The sequence below is a fragment of the Lagopus leucura genome, unplaced genomic scaffold, assembly GCF_019238085.1.
Source record: "Lagopus leucura isolate 7727_CA_CO unplaced genomic scaffold, USGS_WTPT01 Super-Scaffold_1, whole genome shotgun sequence".
In the NCBI taxonomy this organism is placed as follows: Eukaryota; Metazoa; Chordata; class Aves; order Galliformes; family Phasianidae; genus Lagopus; species Lagopus leucura.
Genome location: NW_024962250.1, coordinates 31,650,320 through 31,664,381, shown reverse-complemented (window position 1 = coordinate 31,664,381; position 14,062 = coordinate 31,650,320). Strand labels below are relative to the sequence as shown.

Here is a 14,062-nt window from a genome sequence, read left to right as displayed (position 1 = left end):
AAGGGAAGGGAAGGGAAGGGAAGGGAAGGGAAGGGAAGGGAAGGGAAGGGAAGGGAAGGGAAGGGAAGGGAAGGGAAGGGAAGGGAAGGGAAGGGAAGGGAAGCTCTCATACTCAGATATATGAATATGACATATTCAGTGTTGTCTGCAAATGCCTAAGTTAATCGCCCATCAGTCACTGAGCAAAGCCTTAGGGAACAGCTCAAGAAACAACAAGCCAACAGAAGATCAGGAATCAGTAACCAGTACAATTCAGAGAAGAAAAGATAAAAGATTTAAAACAGTCTCCAGATAGCTTAGAAAGTGTCTGCAAAGAGAGGGGAATTAATGACTTTCCCTGCCAACTGTGGGTGAACACTGCAATTACAAAGCACTTCTGGTGGAGAGGGTGATTTCGGCCAAGCAGATTGCCTGGGAGATGAGGGGATTCGCAGAACAGAGGAAAACCACTTTGGTAAAGCCAAGCTTCGCCTTTTCATTAACTGTAACGACGACACAAGAGCAGCTAAATCTAGGGCAGGTTCTCCGGGCTTGGTATGTTCAAATCCACTTGCCTTTGCTCGGTTGGGTTTTTTTTTGTTTGATTGAGCTTCAAGAAGATGGGAATGATTTGCAGGCAACCGAGCGGGGGTTGGGGGAGGTGGAAGCAGAAGGGCTGAGCGCGGTTCCTGCCTCTTTTCGTCCCATCCCCGTCCCTCCCTCCTTCCTCAGCCAGTGCCTGCAGACGGCGGGGGGGAGTTGTCCCGCTGCCCGCCCCTCGGGGGCGCGGCCCGGAGCCGGGCCGAGGGCGGCCGGTAGAAAGAGAAGGCGGGGGGAGTAGCGGCAGTGCGCGGCGAGCAGCGCGCAGAGGGCTGGGCCCCGCCGGTGGGAGCGGAGGGCGCTGAGTATGGCTTTGGATTTCCTCGCGGGATGTGTCGGCGGTGAGTTGGGGGGTGCTGAATTAAAAACAAAAAACAAACAAACAAAAAAAAAAATTTTCTTTTTGAAGGATGGAGGAAAGAAGCTTGGAAGGAGGGAAATATATACATATATTTTCATCTAAAGCCCCTCTCCAAGCAGAAGGAGGAAGGGAAAGGAGCGCAGGGGGCTTCCTGCAGCCCCTGATCCGCAACGCGGAGCTTTAACGTTAAGGGGAGGAGGGGAATGATGCGTTGCTTGCTGCTCGTCTTCCTCTTCCCTGTGTATCAGCTTATGGCCTCCGCTTGTTTCCCTCTGCTATTTTTAGCAGCCAACGTGTGTTCTGGTGGAAGCCACTTTTTCTCGCACCGTTTTGACTCTGCATTTGCAGAGATTTTTTTTCCCCGCTTCTCATCCCTGCCTTGCCGGAGGGACTCTGGGTCGTGGCCTTTACATTTTGGTGAGGTGGCAAATTGCTGGCCTTCGTGGTGTCCTTGGGCACCGTGAGCAGCCCCATCCCTCTGGACAGCGCGTTCCTCCACATCTTCCTGGGGAGCAGCAGAGAGGACGCTTCCTGCAAACGTGGGGTGTCTCCTGTGCTACTCCTGGGGCCAGAGGCCATCGGTGGGTGAATGATTTGGGACTGCAGAGGTATGGAGCTGGAGGAGCCCTTGCATTAGGCGGTACTCGTGTTTTTCAGTGCAGCCTATAACTGCCAGGCCTGCATGTGACACGGAAAGCCCTCTGATGCTGGCATAAGGTAAAAGTGCTCCTTCTGCTGGTGATGCCATCCTGCCTGGAAAGGCTGTGGGCAGAGTGCACGGAAGCCCCTCTCCTTTGGGCTGCCCCAGGCTCTCTGCACTTTATGAGAGTGAGGCTTGCTGACAGAACTTCCCACAGAAGTATGCTGAGCTCTCTGCCTACGGCTGTGCCTCAGGGTAAAGGGATCACTGAGCATTCATGCAACATGGTGCTGCTGTAGACCCCAAACCGCAGCAATGCCAGAGGCATAGACGCACTCTGTGCTGCTTACAGACCAAACCGGGGATCTCCTGCCATGCTGTGTGCCTCAGGAAGGTGGCTGAAGCTCCTAACACCATCTGCTTTGTTCCAGGTGCTGCCGGAGTGCTGGTGGGACATCCCTTCGACACTGTTAAGGTGGGTTGATTACTAAACACTTCTGCTCTAAGTAGAAAACCTGATTAGTACTTTTTTCTGAGGAGATGGGGAGATTCACAAACACCCCCAGATGCTGTAGGAGCCTCAGTGTGTGACTGAAAGTTTGGAGCAAGCCTCGTTAGCTGCTCCTTATGGACTGGCAGCCTCTGGCCCTGCAGAAGTGAACATTCTTTGTGTGAATGATTCAGCCCTGTAATATGAACAAGTGTTGGCCCAGTCCCAATTCCATCAGTGCAGTGATATCACTGCATTTGAAAATAGGGTCTTACACTTAATTTTGTTCAGTGCTTGCTCTTCTGTAGCTGTTCGCTACTAACTGCTAGAAGAGTTTCTACTCTGTGGTAACTCCAGCTCTTTTGTCCCTACTCTGAAAGCTTTGCGTTGTTTTTGCCCCAAGATCTGCTACTTACTCCTCAGGCATTGGTTTATTGCATAAACCCAGGGATGTAAGTGGACAAAAATCCATAGCATGCAGTTTGTTGGGGGCCTTTTTCCTCCCTTTAGGTATAATACATGAATATTTTGTATAAATTTCCAAGTTAAAATATATTTCATGACTGTTAGCTTTATGCCTTATGCATACTAAGAGTACCTAAGGCCTTCTCAAAGACAAGATTTTTGAAGGATGTTAATTTCCCCAGAGGCCCTTTAGCCAGGACTCCAGGGGTCCCAGCCTGTTTTTCAGCTATGGATGATGACCTGACTCACATTCTGGCAGCCTTACCTATAATCTCATGCTGGAAGAGTAGTACAGGAGACAGGTATTTACCAATGTGTTATACCCATATCACTTAACTGCAGCATGCCAGCTGTGATAGCTATATTTGGAGTACCTCTACATTACTGAATTTAGATATGCAAGGGCTGATAGTATTACAGGGGTCATCACCATATTATGTATTCTAGCAACGTGACTGACTCAATACTGAACAGATTTTCATAGCCAGTGGATTTTAGTCCTTACCAGCAAAGTGCAAGCTGCTCAAATAGTTAAACAATATTTGTATGTTTCTGACAGTATGGTAAACTTGACTGTTACGTAACAGGGTTGAATTTGACTAAATATTTTCAGGAATGGTAGCATCCAGAGTTGAATACTTTTTTAATGGTGGTACAGGGACAGCTGTATCCTCTCTCCCTGTCCTGTGAAGTTTTATGTGCTTAACTCAAAGTGAGAGTCATGGCACTGAAACCAGCTAAACCACTAAAATTCGGTGCTCATGCTGACGTTCAGTGTTGGAGGACGGTGGGGGAGAAGATGTTTTTAATGTGAAACAGCTCGTAGTGCATGAAACTAAACGCTTAAGTGCCTGCAAAACTGGGGCTCTCATGCTAGTTCTGGCGGATGGATTAATGTAATAAAGATGTATTGGCTTTAGATGAAGCATCTTGCTGTACAGTAGAGTGGAACAGTTTTGTTTCCAGATGATTTAAAGCATTTTACAAAATCCAGTGTGGAATGTGGCTTTCATACCACCAGAAGGGATAATGTTTATCTGCCCTTTCTTGGAGGGCAATACTAATGTTTGTGTTATTAGCTGGCACAGTCACCACTGTACGTGAGGAAAACTAACACCATAACCACTCTTTAAAAAAGAAGAAAGCATACTGTATTGTGTGTGTGTATATATATATATGTATGTTAAGAATAATTTTTTGCATTTCTGCAGTTGTCTATAACTGGATGGTGGGAAAGTTGCTTAGATAAGCCAGAATTTCATTTCCACCTTGCCTTTTAAGCTTTTTTTTTTGCCAGTGCCCATGCTTCACGAGGGGGAGGGGGCTGGTGGGACACGCAGGGAGAACCACGCCTGGGAAGCCAGGCTGAGAAACCCCCTCCAAGCTGATCCCAAAGCTGGCACACTCCTTAGCCCTGGTTTGTTGATGTAATGTGTAAAATTGCTTTTTTTGCTTTTAACTGCCTTTACTTTCTGAGCTAGGGGCTGTCTTCATTAACAGCAAAAGTGTTACTTTGTTGTAGATGAGAGATAAGCCTCATCACGGGAGAGTTACCTAGTAAGTATAGCCCAGGTGAACGCTTCTGTTTCTCTCAGTCTTAATTTATTCCAAAATGTAATAGTTCAAATACAGATCTGAAAGACTTACGAAGCTTTTATCCATTTTAAACTGATATGTCCCTCTTCTACAACTGTGACATGGAGGGAGCGGGGTTTAAATATCCTTTTAGTTATTTGTGAATGTAAAGCCTTATTCTGAACCTTTCTGGTATGCATTTCTCAACTGTGCACACTTCCACATGCAGTGGCTGTAAGACAGAACCTCAGGTCTTACCCACAACATATCCTTGGAGGACACTAATTGCTCAAATGTCTCTAAATCACTTATTTCACTGTTAACTGTTTGGAGTGTTAGAAGGCTTTTTGTTGGTTTGTTTTCCTTTTCTGTAAGTCTTTAACAATGTAAACTTGTAGCTCGTCACTGTGACAGCTGCCTTATTAATAGCAGCTTCAAATAGGAAAGAAGCAAAATGAAAGGATGTGATGATTGCTGGTCAGTGACTAAATAAAGAGCTGAACTCTGTAAATGATTCATCCTCCCCATAGGTGTACACACTAAATTAGAACTTGTTCATTATTATACTAATACCCATGAAATAAAGCTTTGTATACATTATAGCCTCACCCAGCAGTTTGCTGCTGCAGGTGCTGCCATCTAATCTCAAAGCTAAGAGCTGCTTTTCTTTCTTAGGTGTGATGTGTCAGTACTTCCAGCTTTCTGAATATTTAGTCCTACAACGTTAGTCAGGGTTTCATAAATCACGTAGTTAAAAGTAGTAGAAGCTCTACGCTGCTAGGAAATTAAACCTATATACACAGTATTGATTATTCTAACTTGCTAAAGGTGCTCATATGGAAAAGTAAAAAGGCTGCTAAACTGTAATTCTTCCAAACCTCTTATGTTTGGAAGCCCTCTAATCTCACAGCTGAGGTTTGAAATAATAGCAATAAAACGATAAATGGAGTCAGACCAATGTTTTGTGCTGTTCTGACAGCTCATTGACATGTATGGCTTTACTTATGGGACTGCTTCTTGAGCAGCTTTAACAAACTCAGCTACTTCAACCCCCAACCTGACTGAATAACAAAGGATTTATTTGCTTTGAATCCTGCTCTAAGCCCACTCTGAACTTTAAGACATTGTAAAACCCTGTTCCCTCTTTGAAGACTTGAGGTTATTTCAGTCTCCAAGCATGGCTTAGCATACACTAAAGTGCATATTAAAAAGACACTAAAAACTACAGCTTTGATTTACAGAGCATGAAATGACATGTTGTGATGTCAAAAACACTCAAGCTATTCTTTTCTTCCCTTGAAGAAAACTAACCTTAATATGGGCTTTTAAGAAACCATATCCCCAGATTGGTTCTAGACCCATGTAATCTAAGGGGCCTTTCATTCTGGCAGTAGTGGAGTTACTTTAAGCAAAGAGAATATAAAGACTAAAGTCAGGAATTTCTCACACCTAATAATCCTTTCTTTTGTTCCAAATAAGTCTTGTGTTGTTTTTTTTTTCTCTGCGGGCTGCCACAGCAGTAAATGGGTAAATGGTTGATAAGCATCTCCTCCAAGGAATATTGCAGCCCTCCATGCTGAGATCAAAGGCAGATGTCTAACTTCACCACTCCAGTGAAACCAATTACTGAGCTACTGCAGTGCAGGGTTTTGCATGAGCTATGTAGCTCCAAGGCTTTCTGTTTCAGTGTGCTGAAAGCAAATTGGCAGGAAAATCTGAACCAGACTTTGCCATCAAAGGTTAGAAACCACCTCAAGAATAAATGTGTCACCACTCACAGTAACATCACCTGTTGTGTGGAACATACTACATCTGTTTTGAAAAAATTAATCACTAACATTAAAGGTGTGATACAGCCACACCCTCACAAGTGGTTTGCTTTCAGCAGACTAAGGATTAATAAGCTAAGTGACTTTTTATTCCTTTCCTTATCTGAACATAAGCTATCTTAAGTCTCTTCCCCTCGAAACTCTGAAAAAATCCCATCTCAGTGAAGGGCCTCAAGCCTGGTAGCCAGAAACACTACATGTGTTGTCAAAAGCTCCCAACCTTTTATTATCTTCTCTATTTCACGCTTGACTTGTAACTAATTTTTTTATAAAATGCTTTTGGGTTTGTACAGATACTGCTTAGTGTGTACAGAAGTATTCTTGGCAGCGAAAGGAAGCCCATGTTGTATAGTCAGGAAAGCTTCTATCTGAAGTTGTAGGTAACAGCATACCCTGTTGTACTCCCACACACTCTTTTTCTAATTTTCAAAATAAGTTAGTCATCTTCCTCCCTTCATTTTTTTTTTCACTCTCCAAAATAATTCTAAACACTCAAGAGAATGTTTTTAAATGATTTTGCCACATATGGCATTCTAATGTCCAGTCTGTGCTCGTGCATATATATTTGGTAGCAATTCTTGATGTATGTAGAAGACACTAACTTACCAGTTATGCTGCTCTTGACACACAAAACAGTATCTCATACCACTTTTTATAGGTTCGTCTACAAGTTCAAAATGTAGAGAAACCTCTCTACCGTGGGACCTTCCATTGCTTTCAGTCCATCATAAAGCAAGAATCTGTAAGTACAAAGTTAATGCTTTTCCTGTTCTGGATCTTCATGTATTTTTTTATCAGAAGGGTGGGAAAGATGGTTAAAAAAAAAAAAAAAAACCACCCTACAAATATCATAATCAATCAATCATACTCTGAATCTCACATGGCCACAAACACTGTATCAAGTTTAAAATGATCTTCTGTCCACAGTTAGGAAGTTAGAGCATGAGTGAGAACCAGAAAGGACATGTTCTACACAGCTTCAGGAGGTTATCTGCACTAGTGCTAAAAACACTTTTTTTTCCCTTCCTTCTTCCATCAGGCTTTTGGACTCTATAAAGGCATTGGGTCACCAATGATGGGACTTACTTTCATTAACGCAGTCGTGTTCGGTGTGCAGGGAAACACACTGCGTGCCCTCGGCAAAGACACTCCTCTGAACCAGTTCCTTGCAGGCTCGGCAGCTGGGGCCATCCAGTGCATCATCTGCTGCCCCATGGAGCTGGCAAAGACAAGGATGCAGCTTCAGGGAACTGGTGAATACAAACAAAAAACAAAGAACTACAAAAATTCTCTGGATTGTTTGATTAAAATCTACCGAAAGGAAGGACTGAGAGGCATCAACAGGGGCATGGTCTCTACAGTCATAAGAGAGACTCCGAGCTTTGGCTTTTACTTCCTGACCTATGACTGCATGACCAGATACTTGGGCTGTGAAGCTGAAGACAGTTACGTTATTCCTAAACTGCTGTTTTCTGGGGGGATGTCAGGGATCGTGTCTTGGCTCTCCACCTACCCCGTGGATGTAATCAAGTCCCGGCTGCAGGCAGATGGTGTTGGAGGTGTAACACAGTACAAGGGCATCCTGGACTGCGTCAGGAAGAGCTACCATGAGGAAGGCTGGAGGGTGTTTACAAGAGGCCTCACTTCTACACTTCTCCGAGCTTTTCCTGTCAATGCAGCTACTTTTGCTACTGTCACTGTGTTCCTAATGTACATGAGGTCAGAAAATGACCTTCGTGAATGTGACCCAGGCCCAGTAATCCAGCAGCCTTCTAGTCTGTGAGCAGCGTGTGCTTATAACCTCCATCTGAAACCCAGCTGTCTTCCTAGTGTAAACAGCTGATCCGCACAAGTAGTGTAAATGTATGCTACCTGTATGAAGAACTCCTAGATGCATCAAGTTAGGATTTCATCTCATGACTTGTATAAATAGCACATGACTTTATAAAGGACTTCATAACCAATAGTATCCAAGTAAGATGGGGACCTGCCTTTAGAAAGTACTGTACCACTAGAGCTCCAGAAGAGGATCTGGAGAATGTCAGAGTACCAGAAATCAGGTTTTAACCTGTGTCCTGAATGACCGAGTTGAATGAATGCAGAAGTGTGTTCAGAAAAGAAATGCTTTTTGTATGTAGCAGAAGCACATACAGTCCTCCAAGTAGGGAGAGGGGAGAGGAACTTAAATGCTAGAAGCATTTTGCAGGTAACCCTGAACTGTTTAAGACATGGATTAATGTTAAGCTAGCTTCATATTTTACTTTTTCTCTGCTTGTAAATGTCACTGGTTTTAGTAGCATCATTATTCACACACTGGTTTGCTAAAAGAAATGATTTGTTTCCAACCTACTCCCTTACCTTTCAGATTAAATATCTCAAGCACAAAGTTAGCATCTGCACTTGTATTTACTTCTTCCGTTAAATTTCAAGGCTAGTAAGGAGTAAGGGAAAGTCAAAGCTAGCAAGACTGATGTTTGCCTTCACCTCTACTTCTTGTTTGGTGGTGCACAGAGTGTGTAGAGTGGTTTCACGCCATGTAAGCTTTGTTCTTTGAGTTGATGCAACTTTGTGCCACTTCTCCCAAGGTGCAACGTAGCAGCCAGTGACGTACAGAAGTCCTACCTGTGTTATTGCACAAAACGTTAGTGGGTGTAGTGTAAGCTTAGCAGCTTGAAGTACCACGGAAATATGCACATCTTTAGATCTGGAAGTTTTATACCTTCCCAGAAAATAAGGGGTGTAAGTGTAATGGTTCACGTTGAATGCACTTGCATTGTGAATTTAAACAATACTGATTTCTATGTATTTAGTTACAGTGCTACTGAAAAGACTAAAAAGGGTTGTGAAGAATTTCCTTGTTACATGAATCTGCTGTGTTTTATTTTTATTTTTTTTAGCAGTCTGTTCAAGATGAATTGCTTTAGTCAAAGCTTTAAAATGCAATTCAACATCTGGAGTAAGAACCACACATTTTGGGCACAAATGGCCAGGAGAAATAAAGGAGTGCATGCTTGCTGGGGAATGCTCTAAAACATATCAAGCTACTTCAGTAAATTTGTTACATTTTCTCTTGGGACAAGTGCAATATGTGTTTAATTTATATGGATTTTTATAAAGAAACCTTGTTTCATAGCATTTTGCACTGTAACAACAAATGCTGGAGAAACCTGTAAAACTGATATGTGTTTTTATACCTTGAAGGTATGTTGGATGTTTTAGTGCCTACTTGCACTGAGATTCAAATTGAATGTTAAATCTGTCTACTAAGCTGCACATGCACAACTCACAGCAAAGACCATTTACACCTTTGTACAGTACCTGTAAGTATTGTATATAAAACTAAGGGAATAAATTTTTTTAAAGATATTGAGATCCACTCTTCAATCTTTCTTATGTTTTGTTCAAATACTTCCTTGTTTTAAATCTAGCTTGCAAAAGGGTGGGCTTTCTGGCTTTTGCCTTAAGAAACATGTTCTCCATCTGCCTTCAGTACACCACCAGGAAGGAAAGCACCTTACTCCAGCTTGAAGTACATCAGCTGGTTGAAGCAAAAAGGGAAGCTGTCTGACCTTGCTTGTTCATAATAACCTCTTCAGCAAGTAGCTCACTTAAAGACCAGTCCTGTAATGGAGTAGGGGGAGTATTTGGACCCTTCAACCTCCGCATTTATTCAGTCTAAGTAGAATTCTCTCAGTGAGAACAGCTTTAAACTGGGGCACAGAAATAAAAGACATGGAATAAGCAGTGTCCTTAGAATTACCAAGGTTGGAAAAGACTGGAGGTCATCCATTCCAACTGTCCACCTACCACCAATATTTCCCCACTAGACCATGTCCCTTAGTACAGTATCTAAACATATCTTGAGCACTTCATTTTTCCTAATACCCAACCTGACAGACTGCCTGTAGAAGAAGGCTGCTTTCAACCTTCCTGATGTCAGCTGCTTGAAATCCTTGTCATTTCAAGCATTTAAATAAGCTACAAATTGCCTCAGTCTTTCTAAACATGGTTCAGTTCCTTTTTAGTAGACTTTTGCTGTCAGCCCATTTGGCCAAGTGAGAACAGTATTCTGCTCATTCCAACAAACATTATGGGCACTGGATGGGAGAAGCTCTCAACAGAAGGGAATACAGAGGTAAAACTCACTGGGAGCAAAACTCACCTACCATCAAGTCCCTGTGCTCTACTCTCTTTGATGACCCACCCTGTTACTGGGTGGCTCATACCAGTGCTATAAATTACAGCCACTAACATGTTTAAATAGACAAGAGGCGGAAAAAAACCACAGGCTTACACAATGTCAGCAATGAAAACAAAGCTTTGACCCAATGTCCTGGAGAAGCTGAGATTACTTTTAAACAAGCTTGAACATGAGAAATTTCTATGCTCCAGAAAACTTTTCAGTGACAAATTACACAAATTACACTGTGCAAAGGTAGATGTTGCAGAGTTACAAGTTTTACAGAAGTTATTATAGCAGATCTCAAGCTACAATAAAAAAATAAATAAATAAAACCTAAACATAAAAGCTGACCCAGCATAGATGTGTTCATTCTGTGAAATTAGATATATTTGCTATGATGCTAGAAAACTACGTTAACAGCTGTTGTTAACCAGACTTCTGATATGTACTTAGTTAAAGGACAACTTAAAGCTTAGCAGCGTGCCAAATATTAGATTAGAAGAAAGGGCAGTGAAATCCTTTCTGATCAGAAAAGCAGCCCCAGAAGATAGCAACTTAGCAAAGGCAACATGCTGTATCAGGCATGGTAACATCATGGTGAGAGATGAAGAATCTAATAGACTGTCTGTCTCTGGGGAAAGGCAAGAGAACAGAGAAGGCAGTGATTCTTGCTGGGCCAAGCTTAGATTTGAAACCACAAGGAAGACAACTTGCTTGTTGCTATGTTCAGGAATTTATATATGCTCACAGGCAGCATGAAGGAAAAACAGAGGAAAATAGGCAGACCCTAAAAGGAAGTTTGGCCATAGTTGGACCAACAAACTCTTCTGGTAGGACACAAACTCATATAGGATATCTGTTTGGACAGGCACATCCCTGATCCCACACAATTTCATTGAGGTTCTGAGGAGGTGCTCCTTCACAGCAGGAAGGTAGGAGGCAGGACCCTCATCCTTCTGTGTGGCCAGCTTCTGCCTGCTGAGAGAAGCAGGCATGTACTTTCATCTAATGAAGAACCTACAATGGGGGAATTTTCCAAACAAGCTAGGAGTGATGTTCAAACTTGGTAACTTAAAGGTGATATGGAAAAATAAATCTTACCTTTAATTTTCTGCAGGAAGAGGAAGTTCCTCCTGGGTTCCCTGCCTGCTCACAATGGAATGACTATGCAGTTCCATTTCACACTCTTGGAAAAAAAAATGAGGTAATGCACTCAGAATCAGATACACTTCCCACAGCAGTTGAGCAATGTTAGTTTACAGCTCATTGCTCTTCAGATTCATATTACAAAACTTTTCTCCTGAAGAAGAAATCCTCCATCCGTAACCCATGCAAGAAGAAAATTAATAAGCTCCCTCACTAAACAACTGAGCAGAACAAAACTGAAACACCAAAAAAAAAAGAACAAAAAAAAAAAAAAAACAAAAAACCCCACATAAAAATACCATAAAGACCTGCCACAGTATTATGCCTTCAAATGCTGTTCCAAACAATAAACTTCCGTATGCTTTTTCTACCAGTGGGAGTCACAGGATTCATTTAAATCCTCTGGAAGCTCAAAGCACTGGTTACGTAGCTATGGGAGGACAGCTGCAGGTAATCGGTGACACCTTTCCCATGGAGACCTTCAGCTCCACTAATTCAGTTTTGACAAAAAGCAGCAATAACCAATCCCATCCCCTTTGAACTGTGATGTAAGAAATTCTGTGAACGTCAAAGAAAAAAAAAAGGTGTTCCAATCAAATTCTGATTGCAACCCAAGACTTCACGTCCAATGGTCAAATCTTGTTCTGCTGGGAGAGAAGAAATGTTTTAAAGCAAGTGCATGGTGCTCTGTGTGTAACTGTTACAAACTTTGCAAGCCAAAACTGCTGTTGGCAACATTAGTGATGCTTTTGGGGAGCATCTTGCAGCTCTGACAAACACATGATTTATGAGTCCATTAAGTCATCCCATAAACACTGTAAAGAGTCATAAAACGGCTTTCTACAGTTTTGTTTCACAACCAGCTGCTGATGAGCTGTAGCTGAAGCAGATTTGTTAGGACACATCCAGTCACCAAGCTTTTTTGTGTATGGGCTTTCCACTATTTCCCAATGAGTCCAGCTCATTCCTCTGCTTATCCGCTCTATGATTTATCTCAAAAATATTTCTCACTTGTTACGCACAATCCTCCCTCCCACGTACATATTCTTGTCAGCCTGCTCCAGACAAAATACCACTTTGGCAGTCTCTGCAACTGCCTTGCAAACCTTACGAACAGCAATTCACTGAAGGAAAGCCAAATGGTCCTAACTGCCTTCAGTGAACTCAGACTTTTTCAGAGGCCACTGCTTGAGTGAATCATTGCTATTTTACACATCTATTAGATAACCCCAAATAGCCCCTCTCCCAGCTGAAAGCATATCATTAATTATATTTTATTAGATTTTCACACTTCTCTTAAAGATATTCAATAACCTTGGATGTACAGATCCTCTAAGAACATACAATCATTATCACACTCAACTCTCACAGTTCTAACATACCATTGCCTTGCTGGTACTTTTTACAAGTGCCTAAATACAAAGTCAGATTACTCTCCTTCGCTGGTGGGTGGAAAGCCTACTTTGACACTGCTATGCTCAGAGCCTGACAAAGTCTACTGCACAACACAGTAACCCCTACAGCCACACCATTATGCTTACAGAGGGCACCCTGACACTTGGCTGTCTGCTGGTACAGACTGATAATTCACTGCCATCTCCACCTCTAGGCAAACTATTATTCAACAGTATCTGTACACACTAAAATATCAACATAGATGCTGCTTACTTTCATGTCAACTACAGAGAAACCACATTTAAACCAATGGGAACACAATATGTGAGTGGTGTCAAGAGAAGAATCCGAAGTCCTGCTGACTCAATGGGTTCTCTCTCTCCATCTCAGTTCAAAAATTAGCCATTATTTCTATAGAACTTGCTCCTGCAGAATTTCCAAGTTACACAGGAACCTGCTGTGTAATTCACAAGAGAAACTTTATGCCAACATCTAAATAGGCAGTAGAGAGTAAAGTCTGCAAGAAGGAACAGTATCCAACTAGCATCCAAGCTTAAATCTGTGACCTTTTCTGCAAGGAGGATAAAAGGAAAAAAAAAAAAAAAAAAAAAAAAAAAGAGGACTTATGAAGAGAATTATGAAGTTGTCTAAACTGCAGGTGCTATTGCCAAAATTACTCATTTGCCTGAACCAGCATAAAACACTCCATTTTACTTCAGGAGGGATCAGGATCTGATAAATTCAGAAGAGCACTTCTGTGGAGTCTCAATGGATGAACGTTCTCCAGAAGAATATTTAGTGTCCTAAACTAGTGTTCTAGACTACTTTCAGAGAAATTAAAACCTCCAAGGAAAACTGCCCAAATACAGGACTGCGAGTATAAACGTAAGTTGATTTACCTTTGGCAAAGAGAAATAAGATGGATAAGGTGAAATGACCTCACCGACTGGTAGCCATCTGGGTAGCATTTAAACATTACTCTAAAACCAACTTCACACTACTGGCATTCTTCAACTTGATAGCAGATCAATTTGTAGATCAAATGAATACCGAATCTCGTGTTAATACAAAGCTTTCAAGAAGTCTTCATTATTTCTTTATAGTTTTAAGCAACACAGGAACATTAGTGAAGTTACTATAAACCACTGCTTATAACATATATACATTTTTAATGTCTTTTATATTACATGCAATATAAACTGAGTATCAAAGAACTGAATATTCAGGAATGCTCATCATTACGAGCTGTCCTTGAGTTTATTCATCTGAACTGAGGAGAAAGACCGACCAGTTCCAGTCTTTCCAAGGCATGCACTGATGAAATCTATCCTGTGAGAACCTTAGGGCAACTGAGGACCAAGTGGTAACATCTTTCACAACCACTTTAAAACATTAGCTT

At 42.0% G+C, this 14,062-nt stretch overlaps 1 protein-coding gene across 1 annotated transcript; it reads left to right on the top strand.

The window, feature by feature from the left end:
* The first annotated feature begins 815 nt into the window (after positions 1-815).
* Positions 816-9,309, top strand: SLC25A29 (solute carrier family 25 member 29). Its single transcript, XM_042867565.1, has 4 exons — positions 816-920; positions 2,012-2,055; positions 6,598-6,681; positions 6,979-9,309. Exons 1-4 carry the CDS (start codon positions 887-889, stop codon positions 7,720-7,722), a joined length of 906 nt encoding a protein of 301 aa, XP_042723499.1. The 5' UTR covers positions 816-886; the 3' UTR covers positions 7,723-9,309.
* Positions 9,310-14,062: the final 4,753 nt, after the last annotated feature.